Source organism: Cetorhinus maximus, chromosome 10, assembly GCF_964194155.1.
Source record: "Cetorhinus maximus chromosome 10, sCetMax3.hap1.1, whole genome shotgun sequence".
Classification (NCBI taxonomy): Eukaryota; Metazoa; Chordata; class Chondrichthyes; order Lamniformes; family Cetorhinidae; genus Cetorhinus; species Cetorhinus maximus.
The window spans coordinates 45,404,238-45,424,006 of NC_135888.1; the positions used below are offsets into that span (position 1 = coordinate 45,404,238).

Genomic DNA, 19,769 nt, shown 5'->3' on the forward strand with positions numbered 1-19,769 from the left:
TGAGAACATGGAGTTAAATATGTACCTGAACTGAACAGCATATAGTGGATTGCAAGCATTTATGGGAATTTTTTTATTGGGTAGTAGAAGGAGCTTTACTTGCAACAAACTTGTGTTGTTCTTGTTATGGGGGACACATGATGTGCATGTGTAAGGGGACCTTTACTCTTCATGAGTCAAAGCACCACCCAGCCTGAAAGTGTTCAGAATAACATAATTGGACTTCCTGTGCAGCTAACCAATGTCATACCTGATGGGGCACTGCAGAGGAGCTTTGCTCTTTATTCAACCATGGCAGTGTTTGATGGGACATTGTACAGCAGTGAGTGTTTCAATTAGTGTCCTGTTACAGGACTATGTTGCAGGATGCTGCATCGTGGAATGATTAAATGTGAGTCTGCACCTGCATCTCCCTGCCTGTGATGAGACCCTTGCATTCATATAGGCACCTCTGCACCACAGTGGCATGAGGAACTTATCACAATGAATTCCTTTGCAAAGTGCAGTGAATGTTACATAGGCGTGTCACTTGCTCTAGAAACCTGGGAGGGCCCTCGTTCCTAATAGCATTCCTCTGCCTTCTCCTTCTGAAGAGTGAGGAAAGAAAGGGAGTTGCACTGACTCCCATCTCACAAAGGACACCACAGCTGAAAGATCATGAATGGAAGCCCAGAGGCATATGGAGCACTAATACTGTGGAGGAATAAAGGTGAAGAGGTGGTGGGCTGCAGATGGTTCAAGATAATACATAATGAGTGCATTGGATAGGAAAAGCAGAACACCCATTTTATTCTCCGTGGAGACAGTGTAGAGGGATTTTTCTAATACGTGCTGTACCTGCCCTGGGAATGTTTCATGGGACAATGTCAAGGGAGCTTTATACATACATAACTGGCATCTGTGGGAGTGTTTCATGATAATACTGAGTATTTAAAAATGCAAAAAATGTTGCTTTTTCCCAGCATTTTTAATAAACTATCTTGGTGACAAAACTGCATTGTATTTGATTAAACTTTCAATCTAGTTGTTTATTACATTCATCAAGGTGACAGATGTCAGTGCTAGGGATGGGCACACGTGTGACCTCTGTCACCTTGTACCACTACCAAGCTCTCTCGTGTCAGGTGCCGAGCTGTTTATCATATCCACAGGCCAGACACAAAGTAATGCTTCCTCTACTATATGTCTCTTAAATATTGCCCAGGAAGAGCTCCCTCTACATTCCTGTTTACTCTGCTCTCTTCCGATGTGATTGCTATTTTGTGTTGTGTGAAGAGCATTTCAAGATTGCTGGCCTCTCTCAGTGCAATCTTAACAAGGAGCTCTTAGAGCTTAGAGAAACTGAAGACTTTCATTCTGTTGATCCGGGTTAGGATTAGACTGAAGCCTGTGTAGCAGAGGTAAAGTGTGCTGTTGAAACCAGTTACAGTACCTGATCTCTGGAATGGCCATAATTAAATTTAGATTTAATCTAAATTTCTGTTTGTGTGTCTGATATAATCCAGTGTTGGACTTTGTTTGTCACAGTTAATTACTGCTGCATTCCCTCTCTTGTGTTTATACTGCCTCATTGTATTGTAAACTTGGTATAGTTTAAGAGCATATTCTGTTTGTTTACCCAAAAGGACCATCCACACACACACACCCCATAACTCTCACCTCTGCTCTCTCTCTCTCATTGCAGGCTCTAAACAACTTCTGCAGCCAGATTGGTGATGACCGACCCATCTCCTACTGCCAGTTCAGCCCCAACTCCAAGCTCCTGGTTACAGCTTCCTGGTAAGATCCAAGGGCATCAATTCTCAGTCATAATGTTCAGTGGGGCCCATAAGTGGATCACTGGGCTGCCTGGCATGGTACTTAACCATACAGGTGCTAGATGTCCCTGTTGCAAGCCTTGGTCTGCACTGAATTAGTTGATTCCAGCCAGGTTGTGTCAGAGACACTGGAACTGTTTCTGAACTCTGGGTTCAGTAAAAGAAAAATGAGCCAAGGCTTCCCCCGTGATTCAGTGCCACTTCTTGGAAAGTACTGTGAGTGGCTGGCAGTGGGGACAAGGTCAGGTAGTTGCTGCGGTACTTTGCATGGTCAAATAGTTTATTCTGAATATCCAGTTCAGACACAATGCATGACCATTTGATTGAAACACCAGAGGTTTTTCTGTGTCCAAGAATCTATCTCCCATTGTAGGTCACTAGATTTGCAGAAATGGGATAACACTGGAGGAAAGAAACATTTGGTGACTTAAAATAATCAAGCACCTTGTTCTCTTTGGTGTTGATCTTAGGCATGAAGGTTCCACTCCTCCTTTGACCTCTCCACAGGGAGAAGAGCTCAGAACCTGTGCCAAAGCACTGCAGTTATATTACTGCACTGGTAATCCAAAGACCTGGGCTTATGATCCAGAGGCGTTGTTCAAATCCCACCACAGCAGCTGGCCTTTTAACTGCCCTCTGAAATGGCCAAGCAAGCCACTCGGCTGTATTAAAACTGCTATGAATTATTATAATCCACAAAGATTTAGCCAATATAGAAGACAGCTCACTAGCACCTTCTTAAGGCCAATTAGATATGTCCAATATAGGAGTCTGGAGACCCAAATTGCCACCTTGCCCCCTCCCCTCTGGTGGTGAGAATGGAAAAACTAAAGAGGGAGATTTTCTTGCTTAAAACAATAATAAAAAAAATTAAACTCGTATTTCTTAGTCTTGCTAGTATTGTAATGTTTTGCAGTTTGCTTAGGCAGTCATTGCCTTTGTGACATTATTACATTGCAGCAGAGAAAAGCTGCAGTATATTGCAACTCTGCCAATCTGTAATATGTTAAAAAGCTATAGATTTACATACGCTTCTGCCAACTTGGCACATTGTAAATGTTTACACCCACATTTATAATGGAAACTATCTTTGCAAATTTATCATGATGTAACTACACTCTGACTGGAGCATAGATGAAAATCCAGCTTCACTAGATTGAAATATTAACCCCCCTCTCCTCTGACATAAAAAACTGAGCTTAAAGGCAGGAGGAAAAATCCTTCCCTATCCTAAAATGAGATAAAAATCTGGTTCTTTTGCTAAAAATGCCTGGTTGATTTTGTCATGACTTACAAACTCAGATCCATTGATAGATCATTCCACCCTGAACATTGACCCAGTCTTAACATGAGCTGGAGGCCTCTGCAAGCCCCAACTCTCCTCTGCATTGCTGAGTGCCTTTGCTGGCTTCATGTCCTACACCTGAAAGTGCTTGCTGCTCCCAACCCACCCCAACTGGCTGACTCTGTCTCCATTTTTGTGTAAGTATCTTCAGGGCCTGAGATTGTCCTATATCCTCTTTAACCGTTTATGCTGAATTAGTCCCATGTTCAAAGGGGACCTGACATCAGGAGAGAAGAGAGGCCCACTGAGAGCCATCCCCCTGCCCTTGCTGTCGACCAACCAGCGACCCCCCCCACCGCCACTCCACTCCACAAAACTCCTCCCGCCATGACTTGGTTGCTCCTCAATCCTGGGCTTCCGGTGGCTGTCATTACGGTAACAGCCAGCACCTCTCCAATGTCTCTGGTGAGCAAAAGAGCCTGTTTGTTCACTGCACGGTGCACTACAGATTGCTGTGTGGCTATGCATCTACACAGCTTAGAGGGATCGCTGGCCGAGCCCCAGATTGTGCTCTAATTTTTTTTATGTGATATCTTTAATATAGTCTTAGTTAAACATCAAAACTTGCAGCATGTTGGGAAGCAGACAAGTTGGCTGGGGGATTTTATGGCGGCATCGGGGGTCTTGCCTGCCGGCTGGAGAGCCGGCAAGAGTCTTGTGTTGTCTCCTCCATAGCTTCTGATTGGCCAGCAGCTCTTGGGGTGTGGGGTGGGTGGAATTTCCGTCCCAGGGGTCTTTGATCCAGGGGGAGGATGGCTGGTGGCCCGTTGTGCCCTCGAGGCAGTTAATACCGGCGGGCCTTCCCGGAGGATACAACACAAGACTCTTGCTGGGTCTCCAGCCGGCAGGCAAGACCCCCGATGCCGCCATAAAATCCCCCAGCCCAACTTGTCTGCTTCCCAACATGCTGCAAGTTTTGATGTTTAACTCAGAATATATTAAAGATATCATATAAAAAAAGGATTAGGACACAATATGGAGCTGGGCCAGCGACCCCTCTAAGCTGCGTAGGTGCATAGCCACACAGCAGTCTGTAATGCTTCGTGCAGTGAACAAACAGGCTGTGCACAACAAACGTTCCCTTTAGGGCTCACACATGCACAGCAAAGGCAATCTTAAAGGGAATGCGCAGTGCAACAAGCAGGGCACACTCAGCTAAGATAAATTCAAGAGAACATTGGTCTGAGTGTCTTAACGAAGGGCCTTTTTCTGTGCTGTAGACGTCTATGACTTTATGAACACTTCCCACCACAGTCCCGCCTCATTGGAAGACTATATTTGCTGCTTAATCTGTGTACCGTGCCCTGGGAGATCAATCAGTATATAGAAGGATTTGAGAGTGTTCTTTTCTTGGATTTCCTGCCGTGTTTGGTTAAGTTGTACTGACAGCAGTTTGTGCTCGTCTCGTTTGTCTACAGGAGTGGACTCTGTAAGCTGTGGGGTGTTCCTGACTGCAGCCTTATCCGTACACTGAGAGGTAAGGCACTCCCACACCATGACTCGCGTTCCACAAAATCACATGGTTATAGATGAGAAAGGTCTGTTGGTAAATCTTAATTTCTAGATGCTGAAGACATCCCCCCCAACTCCCCACCCCAGCCAAAACTTTGTAGCATCCAATTGTTTCTGGGTGATTCCGGAACTTTCAGCTCCGCCACTCCTTCCAGGACACCATGCTGATTACTCTGAATAAAGAAGAATTTACTGTCATAGGATCATAGAATGGATCAGAAAGAAGCTATTTGACCCATCGTGCCTATGCTATCTCTTTGGTAGAGCAACCCAAGTAATTCCAGTCACCTGCTCTTTCCCATAGCCCTGGAAAGTTTTTCCTTTTCAGCATTTATTCAATTCTCATCCATATTCATCCTAAATTTACTAATTACAACGACACTCCGGCACCCGTGAAGTCTCAAGGCATCAGGTCAAACATGGGCAAGGAAACCTCCTACTGATTACCATGTACCGCTCCCCCCGCTGCCCCACCCTCAGCTGATGAATCAGTGCTCCTCCATGTTGAACACTGCTTGGAGAAGGCAACAAGAGTGGCAAGGGTGCAGAATGTACCCTGGGTGGGAGACTTAAATTTCCATCACCAGGAGTGGCTCGGTAGCACCACCACAGACCGAGCTGGCCAAGTCCTAAATGACATAGCTGCTAGACTGGGCCTGCGGCAGGTGGTGAGGGAACCAACATTAGGGAAAAACATACTTGACCCCATCCTCACCAGTCTGCCTGCCGCGGATGCATCTGTCCATGACAGTATCCAGGAGGAGTGACCACCACACAGTCCTTGTGGAGACAAAGCTTCATCTTGACATTGAGGATAGCCTCCATTGTGTTCTGTGGCACTACCACCGTGCTAAATGGGATAGATTTCAAACAGATCTAGCAACCCAAGACTAGGTGTCCGTGAGGCACTGTGGGCCATCAGCAGCAGCAGTAGCAGAATTGTACTCAACCACAATCTGTAAGCTCATGGCCTGGCATGTCCCCACTCTACCATTATCACTAAGCTGGGGGATCAATCCTGGTTCAATGAAGAGTGCAGGAGGGCATGCCAGGAGCAGCACCAAGCATACCTAAAAATGAAGTGTCAACCTGCTGAAGCTACAACACAAGACTATTTGCGTGCCAAACAGCATAAACAGCAAGTGATAGACAGAGCTAAGCGATTCCACAACCAACAGATTGGATCTAAGCTCTGCAGGCCTGCCACATCCAGTTGTGAATGGTGGTGGACAATTAAACAACTAACTGGAGGAGGAGGCTCCACAAATATCCCCATCCTCAATGATGGAGGAGCCCAGAGCATCAGTGCAAAAGATAAAGCTGAAGCATTTGTTACAATCTTCAGCCAGAAGTGTCAAGTGGATGACCCATCTCAGCCTCCTCTGGAGGTCCCCAGCATCACAGATGCCAGCCTTCAGCCAATTCAACTCTCTCCACATGATATCAAGAAATGACTGAAGGCACTGGATACCCAAAGGCTATGGGCTTTCACAATATTCCGACAATATTACTGAAGACTCGTGCTCGAGAGTTTGCTGCGCCCCTAGCCAAGCTGTCCCAGTACAGCTACAACACTGGCATCTACCCGGCTATGTGGAAAATTGCCCAGGTATGTCCTGTACACAAAAAGCAGGACAAATTCAACCCAGCCAATTACTGCCCCATCAGTCTACTTTCGGTCATCAGTAAAGTTATGGAAGGGGTCATCAACAATGCTACCATGGTGCACTTGCTTAGTAATGACCAGCTCACTGACACTCAGTTTGAATTCTGCCAGAGCCGCTCAGCTTCTCACCTCATTATAGCCTTGGATCAAACATGGACATAAGAGCTGAACTCTGGAGGTGAGTTGAGAGTGACTGCCCTTGACATCAAAGTAGGGTAGCATTTGACCAAGTTTGGCATCGAGGAGCCCTAGCAAAACTGGAGTTAATGGGAATCAGGGGGACAAGTCTCCACTGGTTGGAGTCATACCTAGCACAGAGGAAGATGGTTGTGGATGTCAGAGGTCAATTATCTCAGTTCCAGGACATCATTGCAGGAGTTCTTCAGGGTCGTGTCCCAGGCCCAACCATCTTCAGCTGCTTCATCAACAACCTTCCTTCCATCCTAAGGTGCTGACTTAGCCAGCGACACCCACATCCCATGAATAAAAAAAAGTCACAAATGGGGATGTTCACCGATGACTGTGCAATGTGCAGCACCATTCGTGACGACACAGATACTGAAGCAGTACATGTCGAAATGCAGCAAGACTTGAACAATATCCAGGCTTGGGCTGACAAGTGGCAAGTATCATTTGTGCCACACAAGTGCCAGGCAATGACCATCTCCAACAAGAGAGAATCTAACCATCTCCCCATGACATTCGGTGGCATTACCATCGCTGAATCCCCCACTATCAACAGCCTGTGGGGGGGTTACATTGACCAGAAACTGAACTGGACTAGCCACTTAAATTCTGTGGCTACAAGAGCAGGTCAGACGCTAGGAATACTGCGGCGAGTAACTCTCCTTCTGACTCCTCAAAGCCTGTCCACCATCTATAAGGCACAATTCAGGACTGTGATAGAATCCTCTCCACTTGCCTGGAACAGTTCAGCTCCAACAACACAAGAAACTTGACACCATCCAGGACAAAGCACCCTGCTTGATTGGCACCCCTTCCACAAACATGCACTTCCTCCACCACTGATGAACAGTAGCAGCTGTGTGTATTATGTACAAGATGGACTGCAGATCCTCATCAATTCTCCTTAGGCAGCACCTTCCAAACCCATGACCACTACCATCTAGAAGGACAAGGGCAGTGGATGTATGGGAACACCACCACCTGGAAGTTCCCGTCCAAGCCACTCAACTTCTTGACTTGGAAATATATCACCATTCCTTCACTGTCACTGGGTCAAAATCCTGGAACTCCCTCCCTAACAGCATTGTGGGTGTATCTACACCACAGGGACTGCAGCGGTTCAAGAAGGCAGTTCACCACCACCTCCTGAAGGGCAATTAGGGATGGACAATAAATGCTGGCTTAGCCAGTGACGCCCACATCACGTAAATAAATGAAAAAAAACAACTTATATAGCACCTTTAACATAATGAAATGTTCCACAGCACTTCACAAGAACATTATAAAACAAAGTAGGACACCAAGCCACATAAGAAGCTATTAGATCAGATGACCAAAAGCTTAAGCAGAATCTTAAAGGTGGAAACTGGGGTAGAGGCTGAAAGGTGTTGGGAGGGAATTCCAGAGCGTGACACCCGGGCAACTGAAGGCCTGGCCTCCAATGGTGGAGCAATTATAATTGGGAATGCACAAGAGGCCAGAATTAGAGGAGCTCAGGTAACTCGAAAGGTTGGGCTTTGGCGGAGATTACAGAAATAGGAGGGACAAGGCCATGGAGGGATTTGAAAACAAGGATGATCGTTTTAAAGTCAAGACGTTGCTTGACTGGGAGCCGATGCAAGTCAGTGAGCATAGGGGTGATAGAGGAACAGGACTTGCTGTTCATTAAGTCACTGTAGCAGAGTTTTGGATGTTTCAAACCCAATTCCTGGTGTAAGAATGTCACCTATTCTCCCTTTCCACATGCTGTATTTCCCCAAGTCTCCATTTAAAACCCATTTGCTGTTTTTCTCAAGTTTACCCAGCCTATTTTGTAGTTTCTGAGCTTCCTCCTCTCATTTCCCTGCCCCTCCTAGTTTGGTATCCTTGGTAAATTCGTCCATGTTGAGTTTCTGAATCCAGGGCCAGGATTTTGCCCTCGGCGGGGGCGAACGGGAGTGGTTGGGAAGCCAAACGCGATTGGGCCGCGACCACGATTTCAAACAGGCGAGCCACTTAAGGCCCGCCCAGCGTGAAACACATGCTGCAATGCTCAGGGGAGTGGAGGGCGAGTGGGGAACTTCACACTTGCGCGCAGGTGCATGCAGGAAAAGCTCCCTGAGGCTCAGCTGCCTCAGAGAGCTGAAGATTTAAAAAATTAAAAATAAAGAATTTTAAAATGTTAAAAAACATGTCCCTTCATGACAGAGTCACATGAGCAAGGACATGCTATTAATGAAATTTAAACATTTTAACTTAATTTTTATTTGCTGTTGGAAACCTCATCCCATCCATGGATGAGGTTTCCTAAAAAATGCAAAGGCCACTTGGCCTTTTTGGATGGGCAGCGAAAAATTGAACTCAATTATTACTTTAATGGCCTTAAGAGGCCTTTTAATTGTCAGTGGGCACGCTGTCGACTCCTGTGTGTGCCCGCCGACCGAAATATCGTGCGAGTGCGCAATGACGTCGGGACGCTCGCCTGATGTCATCGTGTGTCGTTTTACGCTCGTTCAGGTCGGGCACCGCCCACCTGACTAGTGCAAAATTCTGGCCCAGGTGATTTATCTGATCACTTGGTATTTCCCCACCCACCCTGACATAATTCCTCTAATCAGTACTCTTTTTTTTGCCTTTCAAACATTGAGTTTCAATATTAATCTTTCCTGTTGAATTTTGCCAATGACATTTTGAAGTCTGAGGTACACCACACCCTAGGACTGACCATAGTCCACTTGGGTAGTTACATCCTCAAAGAAATGGATGATGATGTTGGGGCGGGATCTTCCTCTTCTGAATGTATGTTAGCTGCTGTTACCCATGTTATTATTGTACAAATAAATCCTCACGTTTGCTCCTGATCAATTCCAGTATTTTGCACTGGGTGGAAATAAGACTAATAGGCCTCAAGTTACCTTTTTCTCTTTTGTTACCCTTCAGAAACCCTGTGCAATGAATGAGCTTTACACTGTCCTCAGCACCAATAAGTGTAGAAGAACTGTATTCCACCCATCCAATTACATCCCACCCATCCCTATCCCACCCAATTGCAGATTGGGATAGAGTGACTCTTGGCTGGCCATGTTTGCAGCCTTGTTGGCTTCATTGGCAGAAGTAACACAGCTCAGCTGTTTTTGATGCTGCTTTTAATTCTTCCATTTAACAGCACCCACAAAGTTGTAAACAGTCTGTTTTTGTTTTAATTCCCTTTGGTTTCTTCATTTACAAACCAGGTAACCTTCCCTGTCAGGAGTTTAGGAACCAATAAATGATCCCTTAGTTTCAGCATTTTCCATCCATTTTGTCCATTCTTGACATCAATGGGTGTCTGGAACACAGTGGCCCTCTTCTACCTCTTAAGTGGGCACTCTTCACCTGTGAACAGGAAAGGTAACTTTTGCCACTGTTTGGCTGTGGAGGGAATCATGTCGAAGCATTGACTCTGTCCACTACCTATGCACTCTCAGACACACTTCCTAGTTGAGGTTGCTGTGCAATAGCCAGGAGTGGAATTGTTGGTTGGTGCATTTACCCATTAAGCTATCAAAACTTGTTTAATGTTATAATTTATTGCCCTTTTCAGTGTCTGAAATCTGAGATGGGCTAAGCCTGCGGATTCTGTTAGGTTGTGCTTTTGACGAGAACTGAATCAAGCTCCGAGAGCCTGTAAATTCTTCTGTAGGCAAATGGAGCTGGTCCTGGGAACTGGGCCAGGGTGAGGTATGCTCAGCTGGCCTCTGACTAGACGGTGCTTGCTTAGGGGCTTCTAGGCATCTGGAGTTAAGGTGATCGTTAACTGGGTTTTCTGTTTTACCAGGTCACAGTACAAATGTGGGCGCCATTGTATTTCATCCCCAGGCCACCATCTCGCTCGATGAGAAGGACTGTAACATGGCATCATGTGCAGCTGATGGCTCAGTGAAGCTCTGGAACCTGGAAAGGTTTGTAAAGATTACAGTGTAAAACATGCATTTTGAGCCGCGGTGAGGACTAAAGGGGTCTGATGCAAGTATGGTGAGTTTAAAATGTCTTTTGAAGCTCAAAGCGCGGTTCATAACCTTTTGAATAAAAACATTTCTCCTCATCTCAGTCCTAAATGGCCGACCCCTTGTTCTGAGACTGTGACCCTGTATTCTAGATTCCCTAGCCAGAGGAACATATTCTGAACATCTACCCCATTAAGTCCCTTAAGAAAGGAAAACTGTGTTTGACAAATTTGTTTAGAGATTTTTTGAGGATGTAACTAGTAAGTTGGATAGATGTAGTTTAATTTGATTTTCCCAAAAAGACGTTTAACACAGGTTATTATACAAAATTCAAGCTTATGGTGTTGGGGGATAATATCTTAGCATGGATTAGGATTGGTTAATGGTCAGAAAACAATGAACAGGAATAAATGGGATATCCTAAGAAGGACTGTAATGGAAGGACTGTAGCCAGTGAAGCCCACATCCCATGAATGAATAATTTTTTTAAATTTCCAGGTTGACTGGTGTTACAATCCTTGGTCAGACTCAGGACATGGGAGGAAATCCGATTAGGGAACAATAATGTTTTGTTTAAAGTAGTTAATGGTTGAGATTCAAGACACCTGCTTTTGGAATAAAGCCCCAAGATTCCACAGGTTTTGAACAAACAAGAACAAACTTTACAAGTTCAGAAAGATAAAACAATTTACAATATGTATCTTATATTCTAACATTCAGGATACGTATGAGGTACATGTGAATTAACAGACAAATTGTGGTCAAACACACCACACTGCAGAGTAAATGACAGGTGCAGCAAAAACAGATTCCATAGATTTCTCACAAATCACCCAGACGTTATTCCCACTGTGAGTCAATCAATCTCACTGAAACTTTGTCTTTCTCATGAGGGTTTCTAATCTCCACCTTTGAAGATCTCTTCTTGGAATTCTCTTCAAAAGTTGCTCCCGCTCGGATGGCTTTAACAATGGTCCACCTCAGAGGGTTTCAATCTCGCATTCCGAGATGGCTTCTCCCTGGATTCCCGAGTACGCTCAACAAGTAGCTCACAAGCACACTTTCAGATCTATGGCTGTGCCAAGCAGAGTACCACTGCTCCAAAGGAGCTCTTTGGATGGCCCTCTTTACTTGAAGACTGCTCCCTGCGGCTCTTTCTTTAACTTAACTGGTACCTGTTTCTGTCCCTTTTGTCTTTGTGACACTTGAGGGCTGGCAGACTGCCTCAAGAAGAGGTGTTCACTGACCCTTGAACTGATCTGGGGACCTATCAAAATACTCCCAGAGGGTCCCACCCTTGTTATGAGGCAGGAACCAATATAACAAGCATTGCAGCATCCTGTACCTTAAATGTTACAATCTCCACAGACTGCTAATTTAGTATCCAGGCGCACACACATCAATGATTTAATGACACAGGCTGTAACTAGCAGGGATATTGCATGAATCAATACTTGGGCCCCAGCTATTTACATTCTACACTATATCAATGATTTAGCTGAGGGAACTGCATGTACAATATCCAGGTTTTCTGACGACAAAGTTAGGTTGGAAGGAAACCAATGAGGAGGATGCTAAGTGGCAGCAGAAGGATAGAGACAGGTTGGGTGAGTGGGGATAGAATGGCAGATAGAATACAACATGGCAAAGTATGAAGTCATACAAACTTGTTCTGAAGAAGAGTCATACGGACTCAAAACGTTAACTCTGTCTTTCTCTCCACAGATGCTGTCAGACCTGCTGAGTTTTTCCAGCAATTTTTATTTTTGTTATGAAGTCATCCGCTTTGATAGAAACATTTTTTTTTAAAAGGATGCTTTTTGAATCATGAAAGACTGGGAAATGTTTGCAATCAGAGGAATCTAGGCATTTTTGTACATGAATCTCAGAAAATTAACTTGCAGGTACAACAGCAATTAGGAAGGCAAATGGTATGTTAGCTAAAAGGGATTGGAGTATATGGGTAAAGAAGAGTTACAGCAATTATACAGGATATTGGTGAGGCCATACCTAAAATACTGTGGGTAGTTTTGGTCTCCTTACCTGAGGAAGGGCATACTTGCCCTAGGCGGAATGCAACGAAGGTTCACTAGACTGGGATAAAGGGGTTGACTTATGCAGAGAAATTGAGTACACTAGGCATATATTCCCTGGAGTTTAGAAACACGAGCGGTAATCCAATTGAAATATGTAAAATTCTTAAGGGGCTTGACAGGTAAATGCTCAGAAAATACTTCCTCTGGCTCAAGAATCTAGAACATAGGGCCATAGTCTCGGAACAAAAGGATTGGCCATTTGGGACTGAGATGAGGAGAAATTTTTTTCATTCAAAGGGTTGTGAATCTTTGGAATTCTCTACCTTGGAGAGCTGTGGATGCTGTTGTTAAATATATTCAGGATAGTGGCCTAGCGATTTTTGGGCCCTAAGGGAATTAAGGGGATGGTGAAGTTGAGATGGAAGATCAGGAGATCATATTGAATGGTGGAACAGGCTCAAAAGGGCCAAATGACCTACTCCAGCTCCTATTTCTAATGTTTTAAAGTTGATTCATATCATTATTATTCATAAATTATGCAATGATCAAACGTTTCAAACCATAAACTCTTTTGTGTGACATTAAATAAGCAAAGTTTTGCTAGAGTCCATATTTAAAATTCTAAATCTCTAAACTATGTCATTGTCAGAATGATAACAGAACTGGGTTAGAATTTCCTATCCATGTCTAATGCTAAACTTGACTCATTGTTCAATCATTTTACTTAACATACTTTGAATTTTCTTCTATTCTTCTATGGGATGTGGATGTTGCTGGCAAGGCCAGCATTTGTTGCCCATCCCTAATTGCTGTTGAATTGAGTAACTTGCTAGGCCATTTCAGAGGGAAGTTAAGAGTTAACCACATTGCTGTGATCTGGAGTCACATGTATACCAGACCAGGTAAGGACATTAGTGAACCAAATGGATTTTTATGACAATCGATGATAGTTTCATGGTCACCATTAGTGAGACTGGTTTTGTATTCCAGGTTTATTCCACGGTGGAATTTGAATCCATGTACCCCAAACATTAGCCTGGGCCTCTGGATTACTAGTCCATCGACAGTGACACTGTCACCATCTCCCATTTCAGTAGTTTGAAATGTTATCAGTTCCCCTTGTGGGGAAGTTTTGGGTCCCTACGTTTTGTGATGGGAAGTAGCACCAGTTCAACCCAATCTCTGGATCTGATTAGGGCTTGATGCTCCTGTAACACAAACCACACACAACTGGAATTCAGAACAGCATAGATTCTCCTTGTCCGTCACAACAGCTGAATTCAGTCACAAAGCTATATTAATGAACATTATTTTATAAATGTGATTTTCTTTCACAACATCTATAACACAACCAATACAATTACAGTATTAGATGTTGAGAATATTTCTTTAGACTTTTATGAGATGTGGGTGTTGTTGGCAAGGTCAGTATTTGTTGCCCATTCCTAATCGCCCTTGAACAGTTTCAGAGGGCAGTTAAGAGTCAACCACATCACTGTGGATTTGGAGACACATGTAGGGCAGACCAGAAAAGGACGACAGATTTCCTTCTCTGAAGGACATTAGTGAACCAGATGGATCTTTACAGCAATCGATGATAGTTTCATAGTCACTATCACTGAAACTAGCTTTCAATTCCAGATTTTTTTTATTGAGTTCAAATTCCACCAGCTGCCATGGTGGGATTTGAACCCATGACCCCAAGGCATTACTAGTCCAGTGACATCGCCACTATCTCCCACTTCATCCTGTCTCCCTGACTGACCGAGTCTAGGTCATCAGAACTTCAGTGCAGTGCAGTGTCTCTGGTGAGTCACTGGTTGTGCTTGTTATTCCTCTGTCATTGTCATCTTCTCCTAGTTTAGCTAACCCTGCATGTACATGTTGGATTAACTCCACTTAGTTACTCTGCTCTTTCTAGGTTCCCAGACTTTAAGCTATCAACTACACTTATGGCACACTGTCAAGCTTTTGCTTCCATTCAGTCGAACTCTTAACATTTCTTTTTCCTCCAACTTCTGATTTTACCAATCTCCCTGCTCTTTGCAAAATTGTTTTTTAAGAGCCCATCCTTTCCAGAAACACTTGCTTATAAGCTTCTGAATTTTTCTGGAAACAAATTAGAAGTGGGGAAGTGTTACGTATGTTATATAAATTTATGTTAATTTTCACCAGACCAAACCCACTAATGGAATCAAAAGATCAGTAACAGGATCAAGAAGATTAACTCTGCCACATGGAGTCATTCCAAGGTGTCAGTCAACTCTGCATGTGTTGGGATTAATAATTACTTAATATCAGTTAAGCCTTGCCCTGCTTTGCCAGTGCCAAGTTCCTCATCAGAGTGTGAAGGTTCTAGCATCAGCTGGTTCAAAGAGTTTCCAGGTCACTGCTTTTTGCTGTATTGCACATTACTGAGCTTCCTGGTTCATAAACCTGAGCGACCCAGCCCAGCAGCCACCATCTTCATTGACTGTTGGGTGACACCAAAATGTACAGGTCCTCTGTCTGAGTTTCAATCTTGCAGATGTGGCGAATGAGCTCTTTATGTTATGGAATGGTTACAGTAAGGTTTGGAAGGTCAGCTTTCCTATGAAAATCTGGACAGATTTGTGATTTAGAAAGGGCATAATATCTCGAGCCTCCATTGTTTGTCTCACGTTCACTTGGACTCCATTTGTTTAGTGATTGTATATAATCATTTGATAAATGGGTAAAAGTGATTGAGGGCCTTGCTGCAAAACTGAGGTGTAAACCATCTGTTGGTATTTCCTTTGACAGATTCTATATAGCATACAGCATTAACCCTCTATTGGCTGCAGTTCAACTCTGCTCGTTTTAATATTGGAATAGGGGCAGCCTGAAGTGGTGAAGAATGATTCCGGTGAATTTGTACTCAGTAAAGACATGTATGAGAAACTGTCAGACCGAGGATCAGTTATTGTAAATTATCTTATGACACATTGCACTGTCAAAGCTGGGTAACACCTCACTCTTGTGTCTGACATTGGAGATGAAGTCTAGAGCTACCCATTTCATTTTAATTTGTTGATTCCAGCTTGTGTGGAATGCAGGGCTTTGTTGAGGGTTTCTGGTCCCCAGCAGGTTAAGCTGTTTACACAAAGCACATACCACCACAGTGCTGGCATTGACAAGCCTTGGCTCAGTAAGAGCACTCTCTCGCCTCTTGAGTCTGAAGGCTGTGAGTTCAAGTTCCACACCAGAGAACTGATCACAAAATACAGGCTGACTCTCCAGTGAAGTGCTGACAGAAGTGGTTTCTTTCGGATGAGACATTAAACCGAGGCCTTGTCTGTCCTTTTGGCTGGGTGTAAATATCCCACGGCATATTTTAAAGAAGAGGAGGGGAGTTCTCCCAGTGTCCTGGCCAAATTTTATTTCTTAACCAATAACTAAAACAGATTAAAAGCAAAATACTGCAGATGCTGAAAATCTGAAACAAAAACAAAAAAAGCTGGAAAAACTCAGCAGGTCTGACAGCATCTGCGGAGAGGAAAAGTTTTGAGTCCGTATGACTCTTCATCAGAACTAAGGAAAAATAGAAATGAGGTAAAATATAAGCTGTTTGAGGGGGGTGGGACAGGTAGAGCTGGATAGAGGGCCAGTGATAGGTGGAGGCAAAGAAGAGATTGCCAAAGATGGCATAGACAAAAGGACAAAGGTGTTGATGGTGGTGATATTAGCTAAGGAATGTGCTAATGGTGACATAAAGGGTAGAAAGCAGGATGAGTAGGTGACAGCCCCAGTGGGGGTGGGGTGGGGGGAAGGGATCGAAATAGGCTTAAAGGTGGAGATAAAACAATGGATGGAAATAAATTTAAAAATAATGGAAATAGGTGGGAAAAGAAAAAAATATATATATATTTAAAAATTATAAATTATTGGAAAAGGGGGGATCAGAAAGGGGGTGAGGATAGAGGAGAGAGTTCATGGACTGAAGTTGTTGAACTCAATGTTAAGTCCAGAAGGCTGTAAAGTGCCTAGTCGGAAGATGAGGTGCTGTTCCTCCAGTTTGCGTTGAGCTTCACTGGAACATTGCAGCAGGCCAAGGACTTATCAGTTATTTTATTTCTGTTTGTGTGCAAATTTTCTACTGTGTTTCCATATTACAACAGTAACTACACTTCTAATTGACTGTAACATGCTTTGGGACATCCTGTTGCCATGAAAGGTTCTCTGTCAGAATCCGTCTTTACTTGAAGTATGTACCCATGTGCCTGAGCTGTCAATGTTTTGATCTTTTGCAGCGATGAACCAGTAGCTGACATTGAAGGGCACACAATGCGAGTTGCTCGTGTGGCATGGCATCCATCAGGCAGATTTCTGGGTACCACATGGTAAGTAACAGCAAATGTAAATATTACTTGAGTTAATGGGAAAAAAACTGTTGCATTAAATTTGAATAAGTAAAAAAAGAACTGAAAGTTGTTTGTGTTTCATGATCTGCTGTGGTTGCTGGAATTCAAATACATGGGGTTTGGCTTTCACTTTGCTGTGACTCCTATCACGTCCTGTACATCTCCAGGCTGCTCTATTCTCACTGTTTTGTTTCATACGCTCACTGATGGAGTGCATACTCGTGTATCTCGTATACTGCACTGTGTTTCACACACTCAACTAGTAATGTGTACACTCTGCAGTAGTATTCCCCCTTCTCCCCTCTCGACCAGCTTATATCGTGTGTGTGTGTGTATGTGTCTCTCTCATTCACACACTTACTAGTAGTGTCTACACTTTTATGCCACATAAACGTTTTCACATTTCGTGGTAAGATCTAGTTTCCACGGTGACAGATAATTGTAGGTAAGGTGTATTTCTGTGGCAACAAATGGCTGTAGGTAAAATTCAGTTTCTGTGGTGAGGGGAGATGTAGTTATGAAAGATATTTCTGCGGTGAAATTTTGACTGCAGTTTCTGCTCTTCAGTTATGACCACTCCTGGCGACTGTGGGATTTGGAAGCTCAGGAGGAAATCCTGCACCAGGAAGGACACAGCAAGGGTGTTTACGACATTGCCTTCCACCGTGATGGCTCACTGGTGGGAACTGGGTGAGTCTGGACACATTTTGTGTACGTATAATACTGAATCCTCTCAAACTAGCAGCAACTAGTGCGGAGGTGGTGGCGTAGTGTTATTGTCACTGGACAGGTAATCCAGAGACCCAGGATATTGCTCTGGGTTTGAATCCCACCATGGAGATGGTGGAATTTGAATTCAATAAATACCTGGAATTAAAAGTCAAATGGTGACCATGAAACCCATTTGGTTCACTAATGCCCTTTAGGGAAGGAAATCTGCTATCCTCACATGTAACTCCAGACCCTGGTTGACTCTTAAAAATACCCTCTGAACGAGGGATGAGGGCATCGCTGGCATTTATTGCCCACATTCCATGAACAAATAATAAAAAAAATACTGAAAATCCAAAATAATCTCCTGTCTACAGCTATTCTTTTAAATGTTGTTAGTGGCATACCCTGAGCTGCAAGCTCTCATTACACGCACAGTTTATGCATTGATAACATTTTACTGCAATAAAGCCCAGGATTTTCCCTCATTTGTTCATTCCTTTAACTTCCATGTGGGAGAAAATATTTCCCTTACAAGGGAAAACACTGTTGTAAGGACAACACTGGGAATACAGTCTGGAACTGTCTGTTTGAAAATCATTGGTATTTTCTGGGAGCTGTGTTGATCAGATGATCCTCCCCACGACCACTATGCGTAGGAGGCTCATTGTGTACCGTACATCAGCATTTCACCTCTCACCATCAAATTCCACTGGCCAGCAAGTTCAACCTCGCTCTTAGAATAGATTATTTGCACACTTTAAACATTATGTTGATTAATCTAAAAGACTGAGGTTTTAAGTTTCAGAATCCGGTTTCCAATTTAGCGGTATGAGTAAAAAAATCTTGAAAATACCCAGCAGGTTGGTCAGCATTTTTAGAGAGGTAAACGATGGATTAGTATTCAGAGAGTAAAATCTTCTTATACCTTTCTGTCTACATTCAAAATGTTGACCAGAATTTTCTTTCTGCTAATACTGATGGGCATATTGTGCATTTCCAGCATCACCTCTTTCTTTGTCCCTATGAAGTCACCCCTGCTGTCTTTCAGCCTGAATACCACACTTAAATGGAGAAAGACTGAAGAAAGCTGCAGCACAGAGGGATTTTGGGGGTCCTCGTGCATGAATCACAAAAAGCTAGCATACAAGTTTAGGTAATAGGAAAGGCAAATGGAATGTTGGCCTATATTCAAAGGGTATGGTGTATAAAAATAAGGAAGCTTTGCTAAAACTATACAAGGCACTAGTTAGCCCACACCTGGAATACTGTGAACAGTTTTGGCCCCCTTATCTAAGGAAAGATATACTGGCATTGGGGGCAGTCCAGAGAAGATTCACTAGGTTGATCCCAGGTATGGAGGGATTTTCTTATGAGGAGAGGTTGAGTAGGTTGGGCCTGTAATCATTGGAGTTTAGAAGAATGAGAGGCGACCTTATTGAAACATATAAGATTCTTAGGGGGCTCGACAGGGTAGATGCTGAGAGATTGTTTCCCCTTGTGGAAGAGTCTAGGACCAGAAGGCATAATCTCAGAGTGAGGGGTCGCCCATTTAAAACAGAGATAAGGAGGAGTTTCTTCTCTTAGAGGGCTGTTAATCTGTGGAATTCTTTACTGCAGAAGGCTGTAGAGGCTGGGTCGTTAAGCATATTCAAGGCAGAGATAGACATATTTTTAATCAGGGAATTAAGGGCTATGGGGAAAAGGCAGGAAAGTGGAGTTGAGGATTAGCAGATCAGCCATGATCTCATTGAATGGCGGAGCAGACTCAGTGGGCTGAATGGTCTACTGCTTCTACGTCATGGTCTTTGTGTGCTGTGCTAGGTTGGTAAAGCACTTCACTCAAGGTCCTCCCTGCTTGATTTGTTTTGTGACTTTGGTGGATGCTAGCATTGGTTTCAATATCTCCATATGTCTTTTTGACATCACCTAAGTCCCAGGAATGCTGGCCTTGTTCCAAGCTTAGAAGCAGGGTGCCATAAATGTGCTAAAAGAGATGAGATTAGGATAGTGTCTCTTTTCCATTGTAAAAATAAAAATGACAATTTTCTGTTTTTTCAAAGAATTGTCAAAGGAAGAGTCAAGTACCTATTACAGACGACGTTCCCTCTAACTTTTTTTTGTTCTGCGTGGCCATTTCATTTACGCGTGT

At 43.6% G+C, this 19,769-nt stretch overlaps 1 protein-coding gene across 1 annotated transcript in view; it reads left to right on the forward strand.

Moving 5' to 3' along the window:
* The window catches only part of prpf4 (pre-mRNA splicing tri-snRNP complex factor PRPF4), a 36,773-nt gene that overhangs the window by 8,287 nt on the left and 8,717 nt on the right, over window positions 1-19,769 (forward strand). The window contains exons 6-10 of the mRNA XM_078550376.1: window positions 1,685-1,779; window positions 4,581-4,639; window positions 10,323-10,446; window positions 16,796-16,885; window positions 17,474-17,596. Coding sequence (XP_078406502.1) covers window positions 1,685-1,779; window positions 4,581-4,639; window positions 10,323-10,446; window positions 16,796-16,885; window positions 17,474-17,596 — 491 coding nt within the window. The remainder of the gene's footprint in view (window positions 1-1,684; window positions 1,780-4,580; window positions 4,640-10,322; window positions 10,447-16,795; window positions 16,886-17,473; window positions 17,597-19,769) is intronic.